At 37.0% G+C, this 15,504-nt stretch overlaps 1 protein-coding gene across 4 annotated transcripts in view; it reads right to left on the bottom strand.

The window, feature by feature from the left end:
• Nucleotides 1-15,504, bottom strand: part of Gnf1 (germ line transcription factor 1) — a 397,251-nt gene that overhangs the window by 162,222 nt on the left and 219,525 nt on the right. For all 4 annotated transcript variants that reach the window (XM_090376044.1, XM_090376043.1, XM_090376042.1 and 1 more), the window contains 2 exons: nucleotides 11,927-12,018; nucleotides 1,270-1,407 (listed from right to left, as the gene is read on the bottom strand). In XM_090376044.1, coding sequence (XP_090232170.1) covers nucleotides 1,270-1,407; nucleotides 11,927-12,018 — 230 coding nt within the window. The remainder of the gene's footprint in view (nucleotides 1-1,269; nucleotides 1,408-11,926; nucleotides 12,019-15,504) is intronic.

The raw sequence follows: 15,504 nt of genomic DNA on the forward strand, positions 1-15,504 counted from the left end.
TTACTTAATAGTCCAACCCAATGGATAACTAAGCTTCACATAATTAGCATTCTACTATATTTTAAAATGAATAAGACATTTTACTAATTTTAGAAATTTATTGAGTTACTAAAATTTCAGTATATCTTTCAATGGATGTGACAGAGACAATTTTGGTATTTGTGGAATCAGCGGATCAATTGCCTTTAGAATATGCACCTTTTGCTTTTTTTTTTTTTTTTTTTTTTTTTCAATTTTATTAATGGCAGTGGTTTTCATGGTCACAACCACAATGAGCTGTGTATTCTTTGTTGGCAGTGTGATAAATTTGAATAACTAGTATTTCGGAAAATTGCACAATTCATTTTTCAGGAACCAAAGAATGTCAGAACTTTGTTTATTTAATCGACAGTAAATGAAATGGATATATAAACTGATTGAAATGCAACAGAAGAGTTGAAAGACCAATAAATGGAGGGACTACAATTATTTGTGTTTATGCTTATTTTGTGTTCTTTATGTGAGATTTTAAAAGCATCAAAGTGACACTACATGACTGCTGAGAAGACTGTCTCATCTGATGGCTAAGTGCAATCAAAAAGCATTCAAATTTTAAAAGATGCTAGTTGTTAATGCAACTGTAAATGATAAACTGACTTCAATAAACTACACTAAAATAAATTAAACCTCTAAATAACCTTTAAAACTGAATTGAAATAAAATAAACTAAATAAAAATTTGAAAATAAATTTAGGTCTATTATGTTTTTAATCTTACTTTTTAAATGCCCTTGTTAAATTAGAGCTTAGAGCACATTAAAATTGGGGAATTTTAATGTTACCTTAACACTTTATTAGATGCAGAGAAAATAATATCAGTCTATAATGCTTTGAATTCAAATATCCTATTAAGAATAGCCATCTGCAAAAATTTATCTAGTCTGCTCCACAAAGACTTCTTTAGTCACTAGGCAACTTAGGAGGAGCATGGCCATCACCAAAATTATAAGAAAATTTTTTACTTACATTTATCCCTTTTAAATGTACCACAAATATCTTTAATCCTAATAAATATTTTCAACTTCTTAATGGAATTTCAATAGGAACACACTATTTTGTTTTGTATACAACTTGCTCAGTACTACTTTTATAAAGGTACAACCAGGAGCAGTTTATTCTCCCGAGGAAAGTTCAGAGACATCAAACACCCTGATGTATATCATGTAATTCAATAAATGGATATAATTAAAACAGTTTTCTAATCATTTATGACTACTAATTTAATACTCACCTTGATTTGTTCTACTCTTGGTCTTTGGAAACGGAGATCAAAACAATAGTTAACCAGAGACCTAATTTTTGGATGATTACGATCATTACAAATACAAATGACTGGAATTTTTGAAGACTTGATGAGCAAAATTAATTCCTAAATGTGAGCAAAACATAAATGAAATAAATAAATAAATATATACACTTCACTTAAGGTCCTCTAACATATACTGAGACACTAAGAGAAAACAGATTCTATGAATTGAGAATAGCAAAATTTAATCTGTTGTAGGCATGGTTGGCTTTATTGATTACAGCAATGCCAATGGGATACATTCAGCAAGATTTAACTATGTGGACACTTGAATTTTATGTCACTAGTTCCTCATGATTAGCTATTTCATTTTATGGTTTGGTCTGATTTTCTGTTGCTGTTCTAAAACATCCGAGAGGTGTTCAGTTGGATTAAGACAGATGGGTATGTTGACCAGTTAAGGCAAGTTGTCCAACAGGGTTTGCAAACTACTGCAAAGGGCCTTTTATCATTGAATTTCCACAACAGAGAGAGAGAGAGAGAGAGAGAGAGATGTGAAGATATTAAATCATACATAATCATCACAAAATCTACATAACAACCCCCTTGGGAAATGAGAAAAACGTTATATTGGAAGGGCGTTATACTGATCGTTCATAAAATCAGCAACAAAACAAGTAAAAGCTTGAACATTTAACGTAATTCAACTAAAGGAGAGGGGGAGAAAAAAAAAAACGACGTACAAGTTCTAATCCTTGATGAGCATCTTTCACTGAAACTGCTTGTTCAACCACAATAGGTTCTTCATCATACAAACATATTCTGAAACATTCAATGTCTGCATAATCTTCAAAGCTTACGTTTCTTCCCTATAATTTTGATATCATATATTTGGATTTCAGGAAAGCTTTTGACACTGTTGCGCATGGAAGACTATTGTACAAATTGGAGCAGAATGGTATTAAGGGTAAGTTGCTACAATGGATAAAAGGATGGTTAAGTGGGAGAAGACAGAGGGTGGTAATCAATGGGTGCTGCTCTTCTTGGACTAATGTTATTAGTGGTGTCCCACAGGGTTCGGTGTTAGGTCCACTGTTGTTTTGTATATTTATCAATGATATTGATGAAGGTATATCAGGCTTAATGTCGAAGTTTGCAGATGATACAAAGGTTGGCAGGGTTGTTAATGACAGTAATGGCAGTGTGCTACTGCAACAGGATCTAGATAATTTGGGCACATGGGCTAAGAAGTGGCAACTGAAGTTTAACCTTGACAAATGCAAAGTACTGCATATGGGTAGAAGTAACCCCAGAGAAACGTACCAACTGTGTGGTACTACACTTAAGGTGGTAGAAAATGAAAAAGACCTGGGAGTAATTGTGCAGGCAGATATGAAGTTTTCTGAGCAATGCAGACAGGCTGCCAGGGCAGGTCATGGGGTTTTGTCAATGATATATAGGAATTTTGCTAGCAGGGAAAAGGAGGTGATTATTCCTCTGTATAAGGCAATGGTCAGGCCACACCTTGAGTACTGCGTACAGGTCTGGAGGCCTCATTTTAGGAAGGATGTAGATTTACTTGAGCGTGTACAGAGAAGGGCAACAAGATTGGTGAGGGGAATGAAGGGATCCTCTTACCAAGAGGCTTAAGTTCTGCAAATTGCAGTGGCTGGAGACTAGGCACCTGCGTGGTGATCTGATTGGGGTATATAAGGCCTTGAATGGGTTGAGCATGCTGAATTCTGATGGGATCCTTCCACTTGTTCAGATTACAAACCTAAGGGGACATAAATTCAAATTAAGAAAAGACAGATGTAGATTAGATGTGCGGAAATTTGCCTTTAGCCAGCGGGTGGTTAATTGCAGGAACAAACTTCCATCTGTCGTTGTGGAAGTTGATAGGTTGAATAAATTTAAGGAGGAACTGGACAGGCATTTGGAGAGAATGGTGTGATTTTTTTTTTTTTTTTTGTTGGCTGATGCTGCATAAGCTCATACATTTGCTTTCTTGCATCACATGCCACTACTACTACTATTATCAGGCTGTTCTTCGCAATTAATAGAAGAAACACGTGAAAATTCACACATTGCATCAATCAAGGCAGTAAATCCAGCATGTTTGAAGCAGTCGGCAATCATTTTTTATCAGCTTCATCCCACACTGAAACACATATGTTGCCTTCAGGATGTCAATTTTGCATTGAATTCTGCTTTTAAGACACATTTTGTTTAATTACATTCTTCAGTATTTTTTCTTAAAACACTGGATTACACCTAGATCAAGTGGCTAAAGAACCGATGTCATATTTGGTGGCAGATACTAGACTGACTGCATGTAGGTCGTTTACTTGACAATGAGTGGCGCAGTTATCAGCAAACAGCAAAATTTTTCTATTCTTCTCACATCTAAGTCTCTGATCCATTCTTCGTAGATTTGCGATGTCATCCATGCCTTTTGGTTTGCTCGATACATAGTCGGTAATGTCTTCAAACCTTTAAAGCATTGAGGTTTGTGGGCTTTCCCAATGATTAAAAGAGGAAGCTTCTCATTGACAGACATGTTTGCAGCTAGGAGAACGGTAATCTGTTGTTTGGCCTTTTTTCTGCCACTACATTTCTCGCCTTTAAATGTAAGTGTTTTATCCAGTAGCAATTTAAGAGTCCAGTTTCGTCAGCACTGAAGATATCACTGTGGTCATGTCTTATAGGCTTGTATTATAGACTTAAAAAGGGCATACCCACAGAATATCTGGGGATAGCCCTTGATACAGCCAGCACCTTCAATGCTGAAAGAAAAAGAATAGTCACAAGTCTCCATGGCGAGGAGAAATTTTCAAAGAGCCAGAACATCTTGGCCACAAAATGAGGTGGATGCACTGAGAGATTCTTATAGAACTCTCAGGAATCAGTATACAGCCCTCATAAGAGACAAGAAAAAAGGAATGCTGGAGGCACTTGGTGGGAACCACTGGAAACAATAACCCTTGGGGAGTTGTCTAAAGAATAGTGACCAACAAGCTGCCAAGAGGAGATGTCTTAGAAACTACTGTCAAACCAGATGAAACCCCAACCCTGTGTTGGGCGGACTCTGTAAATAACATCCTAGATAGTATTATATTATTCAGAGTGAAACTGGGGATTATTCCCACACCCAACTGGACATTATAAAAGAAAACACTGAATATGACAAATGACAATATTGAACCTCTGTTTACTATAAAAGACTTCGAAATAGCACTATCTAAAACCAAAAACAATATATGCCCAGGTTTTGACCTCTTAGAGGTTGAGATTTTCAAAAAATTAGCACCAGACAAATTAACAGCACTATATAATAACTGTATGACAGAAGGTATATTCCCAAGGTATGGAAAAAAGCTATATTAAAATTTATTCTAAAAAAACCCTGAGAAACCCCTTACTGATCCCAAATCATATAGACCAATAGCCTTACTCCCTGTACTAGGGAAAATATACGAAAGACTAATATATAGCAGATTAGCTCAATACTACACAGAAGCAGGTTTACACTCCAACAATCAGTATGGTTTTAAGCAGGGCAACTCTACGGAGGATGCCATGCACCACCTACTGACAACAGTTAAAAACTCAGAGGAGAAATATATGCTGGCAATCTCTATTGACTTTGCTGGAGCATTTGACTCACTCTGGTGGCCTAGTGTCCTTAGGAGACTCCGCAGGCAAATGCCCCACAAAACTTATATAAGGTAATAAACAGCTACCTTACAGACAGAAGTGTCTCAGTGCGCACAAGGTTCCAGGAATTGACACACCCTGTGAATAAAGGCTGCCTGCAGGGTTCAATCCTTGGCCCTTTCTTCTGGAACATTGTTCTGGCCTTGGATCCGGGCCCTGTGGAAAGTCTGGCCTTTGCAGATGACATGATTTTCCTTGTAAAAGGTAACATGCGAATGGTTGTAGAGCAAAGGTCAAATGCCGCCCTCTTGCAGCTGCAGGAGTGGGCACAAATGCACATGCTCAAAATATTGTCTGAAAAAACCAACATACTTCTAAAAGTCAATTTGGACATAAGAAGATGTCCACAAATAAAAATTAACACAACTACTATAAAAATAGTTACAGAAGTAAAATATCTTGGGGTGGTCTTTGATTCTAAATTAACTTTTTATCCCCATTTGACCTACTTGGTGAAGAAAGTGAGAAATTATGCAGGTGTGATTGCCAGGATCAGTCAATTAGACTGGGGGCTCAAAAGAAAGACCCAGACAGTCATATACCGTGCAATGTTCCTACTTGTTATCACCTATGGAGTCGGTGCGTGGTTCACCCACTCGGCCATAGAAAGAAACAGGAATAAATTAGAATCGATGCAAAGGACAATACTTCTCACTGTGCGAAATGCTCATTGCCAGAGCATGTAGCACGGTGAGCACATCTGCGCTACAGTTGCTGGCCGGATTTCTCCCACTTTACCTGGAAGTAGCCAAAAGAGGCTTGTATTATAGACTTAAAAAGGGCATACCTACAGAATTTCTGGGGATAGCCCTTGATACAGCCAGCACCTTCAATGTTGAAAGAAAAAGAATAGCCACAAAGCTCCATGAGCTATGGCAAACAAAATGGGAGCAGGAAACCAGAGGTCTAGTTACCAAAAGGTTTCTGCCACAGGTGGCAATGGTCAGCCCAAAGCCACCTAAGTGGTATGTCCCTGGACTTTTTGCAACATTCATATTGTTTGTTATTTGGCTTTTAGGAGCATTAGCAACTAAGGCCATATTGCTCCAGGAATATGCAGTGGTCATTCCATGACCTTTCCGCATCCTCCGTATTTGGTGGTGACGGGCTCGAACCCCGGCCTAATCAAGAAGTGTGTGCTACGCACTGCTGCTCCTTCCCACCTGGCTACGGAGGCACCTACATTCATATTGACAGATCATTGCTCCCTAAAGGCGAAACTAACCTCCCTAGCGTTGACCGATGACCCAAATTGCACCTGTGAGAAGAGTGAAGACTGGGCACCATTCTATATGAATGTATAATTTATGACATCCCAAGAACACAGCTAATAGCACAGATTGGCCCTCTTCCAAGGGGAGAAGAACATCTATTCATTATAGAAGAGGGAAATTATAAAGCCTTTACAACCTTCACACAGAAAGTATTTGAAATGTGCAGAACTATCCAAACAATGGCAATTCAGCCCGCCGGAAATTAAATAATAATCAATAGTTAAAATTGCCCATATCTCCCACCACACCCAGAGGACCTAATAACTGTCAGGACAGCAGTAGTCTGCACCCTGATATGACAAAACTGGATTGACCTGAGTACCCCCCTAGGATTACCCTGCCGTATGTAGGAACCTTGGGCCCTACGCCAAATAAATAACCAGGTGAGGGAGGGAGATGTACAGGCAGCCAGGGAAGCAGATTAGCTGAAAAATATTGGTAAGTTGGTAGCAAGGGGATACAAGTAGAATGAAAGACAGAATGAATAGGCTGGTCACTGAGTGAAAGAGTGAATTAGGAATTATGGTAAAAGGGAAAAAATGTCAGTTTTGGTGAAAGAAAGACGAACCCAGCACAAGGGGAAAGAGAGTGAATGAGCGTTATGGTGAATGGAAATAAGTGGCAGAGCAACTGTAATTGGCTGAAAGAATACAAAATTAATAATAACTTACACTACTTCATATATACTAACAAACATTTACTAACAACACTATGACTGCATTCTCCTGTGGCCTGCAAAAAACTTGCGGCTAGGCCCACACCACAACTGAAGAATAAAAGTTAAGTTGAGGTGCCCAGGGAGTGCAGTGCAGAAAGCAAGAGTCGAACAAATGAAATGAAAGCCACAAGAATGAATGAGTGTAAATGTGTGAGAAAAAGAACACAAACCATAAATGTTCAAGTTAAGTTCACACTAACCCTAGTTTTAATCTTTTATATTCTTTCTTATTTAGCTTAATTATTAAGCATCAGTATTTAAATTATATTACACACCATTGCATCTCCCACTGGTGTTTGAGAAAGAGATGAATGAGTGAGTGAAAAAAAAAATACACACATATATATACAGCTAGGCCTCGCATAACGCGAGTTCGATTAACGCTATTTGAAAAATGATACCACTTTTCACTTTACACAATGCAAATTTCCAGTTAACGCGACCTTTTTTTTTTTATGCGATAGCTGAAAAAGATTTCAATCGCACTTTAAGCTTACCGCGAGTCGAATGGTCAATAAACAAACGTTTGCCTGCTGCCTGCCTCGGTGTGTTCCATCAACCATCGGAAGAAGACGTGTTTGTCTCCTGCTAATAAAGTCAATGCAGACTTGCATTTGAAAATTCAAATTTTTAAATGAGCCAGATGAAAATGTTACCACGAAGGAGATAACGGTAAAAGAATTAGATGAAATCTTTTGTATCACATAGAACCTCAAACAAAAGGTTTGATGTTCTCTGCGATATTTATTTCGCCAGGGCCCAGAGAAGATTGTTGTCGGCTATCGGAAATTGATTGATGAAAAGAGAAAGTCAATACTGTTCAAATATTTCCGCAACAGTAATTTCTTCATTGTGTATTTTATGTCAGAGGTTCCCAAAGTTTCTCGGTTCACGGCGCCTTTAATGTCTCAGTAATTTTTTCAAGGCACACCCAGACCAAAAGAAATACCTAACAGTTTCGTTTAGTAGTTAGGTCCAAACTTAATAAGAAATGCTGAAACTGTGAACTACCTCGAGCTAGTAGTTCGCGCGGTGTCCGACAGATGTGTTTCCCTCGAAAATTTAAAATATTCCGTGGCGCACAGTTAAAGAACCGCTGTTTTATGCAATAAACATTTAATTCCATAATTATTTTCATTATCTTTTACATTATATACAGTTAAAAAGTTATTTAAAAGGTATTTTTAAAATTCTTTATGGACATTCCATAAGGTCAAGGACCAATTATAATTTTTCCTATTGGTTATGATATTCGATTAACGCGTTTCCATTTTGCGGGACGAATTAATCGCGTTAATCAAGGCCCGCCTATATATATATAAAACAGAAAAAAAAAAAATATATTATAAACTATATATATAAAAAAAGTATAAAAATAGAATGCAGATTATGAATGAAGTAAATGTGTCTCCCCCCCTGGTGGGTTCCCCCCCTGCTGGTTAACATATCCTGCCCCTAGAGTGGGATGGGCAGTTTGACCTTCCTACCGGATTTGACGAGACATGGACTTGACAACCATCACCGATGAAGACATACCGCGGTTTTGCTGCCAACACGCCATTTGGCGAACTGAACTGGGTACTCTAACCTGGTTTCCTTTAAAACACCATCCCCAGGCAGGGAAGAGAGAAGACGGGTCTCTGTCTCCTTCCCTCCCCTCCCTGCCTCCCCCATACTTCACCTGGTGGGGCTTGTCCCTACTGACCTCTTTGGGGGATGCCTACTCTATTGTCCCTATTCTTCTGTTTCCCCTAGTCTTTCCCCCCCTCCCACTCTAACTAAACCAACTGAGTATGCCCCTAACAATGCCGCCAAATTTTAATCAGTGTCAAAAAATTTAACCGCTTTCTCGTAAACCTCTTTCAGCCTTTCCAAATTCTAGTGTTCACACCCCCCCCCTGCCCACTTTTTTTTTTTTTTTTTAGGCCTTGCCACTGAAATCCTCAGAAAATAGGTGGCGGGACCTGCCAAAGTACTTAAATAATCTACTGGGTGCCTGATCTGCCTCCTTGTGGCAAAGTGTGGGCAACTGTGGGTCCCGACAGCTAAATGGTCAGAGACACAACAGAACATAACGCTACACAACAGACCACTCCCCACACACTTTTTAAATCTCTGGCCTCCACAGAGTTCTGTGTCACTTACAAAGAATACAACGCAATGTGGGAAACCCCCAGTGCCATCAGACAACTAACACACTTTATTGTGGTCGTATGTCAATGGACAATACAAAGGTGGGCAGGGTTGGTAATGACAGTATGCTAGGCAATAGGATCTAGAAAAGTTGGACAGATGGGCTCAGAAGTGGCAACTGAAGTTTAACATTGACAAATGCAAAGTACTGCATATGGGTAGCAGTAACCACAAGGAAATGTACCAACTGTGTGGTACATTTCTCTGGGATTAACACTCAGGGTAGTGGAGAATGAAATATGCAGTCAAATATGAATTTTTCTGAGCAGTGCAGACAGGCTGCCAGAGCAGGTCATGTTGTTTGTTTGCTATTCGGTTTTTTTTTTTTTTAGGAGCATTAGCAACTAAGGCCATATTGCTCCGGGGATATGCAGTGATTATTCCCTGACTTTTCCACATCTTCCGTATTCGGTGGTCACAGGCTCGAACCCCGATCTAATCAAGAAGCATGTGCAACGCACTGCTGCTCCAAGCCACCTGGCTACGGAGGCGCCCAGGTCATGTTGTCTTGTCAATGATATACAAGAATTTTGCTAGCAGGGAGAAAGAAGTGATTATCCCTTTGTATAAGGCAATGGTCAGGCCACACCTGGAGTACTGTGTACAGGTCTGGAGACCTCATTTTAGGAAGGATGCAGAGTTGCTAGAACAAGTACAGAGAAGGGAAAAAAGACTGGTGAGGGGATTGTTATTTGATTTTTATGAGCATTAGCAACTAAGTCCATATTGCTCCATGAATATGCAGTGGTCATTCGCTGACCTTTCCGCATCCTCCATATTTGGTGGTGATGGGCTCGAACCCTGGTCTAATCAAGAAGCGTGTGCTACGCACTGCCACTCCTTCCCACCTGGCTACGAGGTGCTTGGTGAGGGGAACAAAGGTGCAGAACTTAAGCTTTACAAAGAAAGGTTTAAGTTCTGCAAATTGCAGTGCCTGGAGACTAGGTACCTGCAAGGTGATCTGATTGAGGTGTATAAGGTCTTGAATGGTTTGAGAAGGCTCAATGCCTCTTGCCCAGATTACAAACCTGAGGGGGCATAAACTCCAATTGAGGAAAGATTGTTGTAGAAGAATAGATGTGTGGAAATTTGCCTTTAGATAGAGAGTAGTTGATTGCTGGAGCAAACTTCCATCTGTTGTCATTGTGGAAGTTGATAGCTTAAATAAATTCAAGGAAGAAGTGGATAAACATTTGGAGCGAATGGATGGGAGAAATGGGAAGGTTTGTTTTTTTTTTTGTCTGATGCTGTATAAGCTTGCTTTCTTGCATCACATGCTTCTGCTAATACTAAAATGCGAATGCTAACTTATCAGTTCTAGGCAATGCTCTACCTTCTTTAAAAACACATTATCTGATGCCTATAGCATAATGCAATGTGCTGTGGGCACTCATTCAGTTTGTTTTTGGTTGGCATGCTAAGACTAGTGTAGTACACTATGCTTGACTGTAATAGTAAATAATTTTACTGGTACGTACATTTGGAAAAATCATGTTCGTACCAGATAAATTATTTGTTATGTAAATTAATTAAATATGAGAAAGAAAAAAAAATTAGTTGTTTCTATGCAAACTATGTTGGATATTCTGGAAAGACAAGACAAAGGATAGTCTAATACAACTGCTGTCAAATTAGGTGTGGGAGAGGCAACTATAAAAAGTAAAAGTAAAAAAAAAAAAAAAAAAATTAAATATACCAAAGAAACCAAAATTTGAGATAACAGTGAATGCATTATGGCTGTGGTTTATACAAGAAAAACAACATGGAACTCCAATCAGCACACCCATAAAAAGGAGCAACAGAGGGAAAGTCTGTAATGATGCTAGCAGAAAAGTTTTAGAGCAAGTTACAAGTGGCTTGGACAATAGAAAAAAATGTCACTGTATTCATGTACAATACTGAGTATTGGGGGGTGGGGGAAGAGAGAGAGATTATCTGCTGATCATTCTTCTGCTCAAAAATTTAGATTTAAAGTCATTTATTGACAGAGAAAAACTCAACAATATGGAAGAAACAAGCCTGAATTATGGTATAATGATAGTGAATTATAGGATATTGGAGCCTGCAGAAATGCACTGGAACTCAAAGATTGCAGCTTTTTGTCATTGACAAATCAACTAATCCTGAAACTTTTAAAAACAAATTGTTCATCTTTACCAGTTTACTATTACTTGCAAAAATCAGTAGGGAAGGCTCTGATTTATTCAAAGAATGTTTTTTTTTTTCATGGATTTTTTCTACTTCCTATAACCTATAACCCTTTTGAAGAAGCTCTATATATATTCTAAAAAAATATAGAAGCTCTATATATTTTTTTTTTTTTTTAGGTGCAGTCTCTATACTTTGATATAGTGTTCCAAGTTTGGTCTTACAACTGCCTTACACAGCAATTTTATGACTGCCCTATTATTTCTGGATTTAAAACATACAAACTAGAAAAACGTCGACAGGATAACATGAGTCAAGTGCCTCCACAACAAGACAATGATGCTTTTGTAGAAAAATGCCTAGTTTGCTCACAGCTACATTAAAAACTAAGGCCACTGCTCGAACCTGTAAAACAATGTTATATGGTTATCACAGCTTGAGGCTTTTGTCCTAAATATTTACATAATTCTATCATTAACTACATTTCCTTTTCAAAAATTGAATAAGATTCAGTTTCGTATGAATAAAAATTAAAAGCATAAATACAAAAATATAAAAATAAAAATTCAAGTCAAACACTAAATACCAATACCTGAATACCACCCCTATCTTCATTTCCTGCCATGCCATCTACCTCATCCATAATAATAACATGCCTTTGTGATATCCCATTCTTAGTATCACCTAAACAATATATAAATGAAGTAAATGGAGGGCAATTCAGATATAAGCATAACTGACTGTATGCTCAAGTTAGAATGAAATTTTAATAAAATTAAAGAGAAAAAATACATAGTATGTTAAAGTTGTGCTTATGTGTCAGGGGGTGAGAGGAACAGAATTAATTCCTAATTTGATGCAATATATTCTCCTAATCTGTCCACGCTTTACATTTCATAAGATATTGATTTTTGCCTGAAATGAAAACAGGTACATATTCCCACTAGTTGACTTATCAATTTTTTTTTTTTCTTTTTATATTCCCACTCTATATAATTTAAGCTTTCAAATTGTTTGAAATCCACAAATATATAATCTTTTATTCAGATTTTATCGCAGGCAATGAAATAATAGAATGTAGTTTCACAGGAGACCTTCACACTATAATAAACAAGTATTAAAAACTAAATGGATGAAAACAAAAATTTTTGAATACAAAGCATTCATATCATGCAAGCTGAAATATGCTCAGGTTAAGTACACAAAAGACAGCCAATACAAACTGTGCATAACTCTAACTGCCTATATTTCTAGTTTTAATGCTTTAGATTTAGAAACACATACCATGAGAGTTATCCAAATCAAATGAAGAAAGTGTGAAAACAAATGAAGTTATAAAATCTACAAAAATAATTATCAATGATAAGATATACAAGAAATTAAGATCTACTTGAAATAGTGCCCCACAAAATATGATAAAAAAAAAGTAACTTATCCATTTGTACAATCTCAAAAAAGCAGCTGAGAATAATGTTAAGGCTGGTGAAAAGAGGCACCATTTTTACATTAAGAATTACAACAATCTATGGAAATAATCAAACATTGGGTGTCCAGAAAGCAAGACACGCCTCCTCCATTTAGCATCATGGTTTTCACAATAATGAAAGTTTAGCATTGGAAAATATTCAGTGTCTTTTAAATCCAGAACCCTATAAGAAAATGCCATTTTTCATTCAATCATATAACTGATTGGTGGGGACGGGGGGGGGGAGGAATAAATTCTGTGCTTCATTCTTCAACTGAAATTTGTTGTAAAAGACAACAGAAATTTATGCATTTATTTTTAATCTTTCTGGAATAAAAATCATGGTGATATAAAATGTTTACACATGGAAGAAATGCAGACACGTTGGAATAGGCCAAAACAATCATTATCAATATTCACACATGCAAACCACTTAGGCATAGCAGTCTAAGTGTTTGCATTCATGAATTGCACAACCTAACATATTATAGCAACTTGCTATAAGACGCAATAATAATAATAAAAAAGCAGGCAATCATAAATGGCATAAATGCTACATTTAACTGTTTTTTAATAGTAGTAGTTATTCAAGAAGTAGTAGTAGTTGTTATTCAAGAAGTAGTAGTAGTGACAAATGATTAAAGAAAGCAAATTTATATAGCATCATACAAAAAAAAAAAAAAAAAAAAAAAAAATCCATTTCACCTATACACCCCCTTGAATTTATTCAAACTATCCACTTCGACAACAACAGATGGAAGCTTGTTCCGGCAATCACCCACCGGTTAACTGAAGGTGTAAAGTTCTGCACATATATACTGCAACCATCTTTCCTCAATTTGAATTTATGTTCCCTCATGTGCATAGTCGGAGAAAGAGGAAAAATCCTATCAGTACTAAATTTGTTCAAGCCATTCAAAGCCTTAAACACCTCAATCAGATCACCTTGCAGGAGCTTAGTCTCCAGGCACTGCAATTTGCAAAACTGAAACCTTTCTTGGTAAGAGCATCTGTTCCCCCTCTCCAATCTAGTTACCCTTCTCTATACCTGTTCCAGCAGCCCTACATCCTTCCTAAAGTGAGGCTACAAAAATAATTTTTTTTTATTTTTATGACCTGTATGTAGTAATTAAGATGTGGTTTGACCGTTTCCCTATACACAATGGGATTATCACCTCTATCCCTGCTAGCAAAATTCCTGTATATCACTGACAAAATCCCATGGGCTGTCCTTGCAGTCTGTCTGTACTGCTTATAAAACTTCATATCTGACTGCACAATTACCTCCAGGTTCTTTTCATTTTCCGCTACCCTGAGTTTAGTACCACACTGTTGGTACATTATTCTGCAACTACTGCTACCCACATACAGTACATTGCATTTGTCAATGTTAAATTTCATTGCTATATCTCAGTCCATCTGGCTAATTTTTCTAGATCTTGCAGCAACATACCTTCATTATGATCATTAACCACCTTGCTAACCTTTGTATCATCTGCAAACTTAGACATTAAGCCTGATATATGCACATCAATATCATTAATAAATATTGAAAACAACAAGGGGCCAACCGTTAAACCGTGGAGACTCCACTAATAACAATAGTCCACGGAAAGCAGTACCCATTGATAATCATACTGTCTTCTCATACTCAACCATCCTTTTAGCCATACCTCCTTCAATATCATTAATAAATACAGTAAACCTCTGCTATTTATGGTATCTGTATTCGTGTTCGCTGATTTAATATAAAATGAAACCTAAAAAAATGTGAATTTTAAAGCGCCGTGAACATTTTCCGCCATAAAAAACATGGGCGTGGCTAAAATTATCTTTCCCGGTCAAAACAGTGCTCAGTGGGTGGGGGAGAGGGGTGACAAAATTGTGAGCGTGGATGTTTCTCACAATCCTTGTTCAGTATGTGTTATGCACTTGTCATGGAAGGTTTCGTCATTTGCTTTTAATTTATATGCTTATAAATTGAATAAATTTATCAATTTTTAAATTGATATGCTTACAGAAGTGATAAATCTGCCGTTCTGCAGTGTAAAACAGATTTTTCGAGTGTATTAACAGAAGAAAGTGACTTTATTGTGGACAAGTTCTTTCTAACCAGTACAAAAATATGGCTACGAATAACAAGGGAAATGTGAAAAGATCAAAGAAAGTGATGACATTAGTGAATAAAATTGAGTTATTAGACAAAATTTCTAATGGTGAAAGTGTCTCCTCAGTGGCAAAACATTATAAAATCAATGAGTCAATGGTACGATCGATCAAGAAGTCTGAAGAAAAAATCTGCCGTAGTGTCCATGAAAACGCACTAACTGCTTCAAAAATTTGCTCTGTAACTCATGATGTTAAAGCAGAAAAAAAATGGAAAAGGCTTTAAATCTGTGGATAGAAGACTGAACTCAAAATAAAATTCCGTTAAGTTCACTCATCATTCGTGAAAAGACAAAACTCCTTTATCAACACTTTAGCGAAACTGGTGATAGCACTGGCAGGATAAGTTTTTTTAGCTAGCAAAGGCGCTGGTTTGAAATTTCTAATAAATATTACATTTAATATTAAATTGTTTCTTATTTTCATTTCGATGCCATATGCTTACATTTCACTATGTACTGTCTATGTAGATAGTCATATTATGAAGGTACAAATAATACATACATAAATAAAATTTTAGACTAGTTTTTCTTATATAT

The sequence above is a fragment of the Mastigoproctus giganteus genome, chromosome 6, assembly GCF_048544385.1.
Source record: "Mastigoproctus giganteus isolate SK-2022 chromosome 6, ASM4854438v1, whole genome shotgun sequence".
NCBI lineage: Eukaryota > Metazoa > Arthropoda > Arachnida > Uropygi > Thelyphonidae > Mastigoproctus > Mastigoproctus giganteus.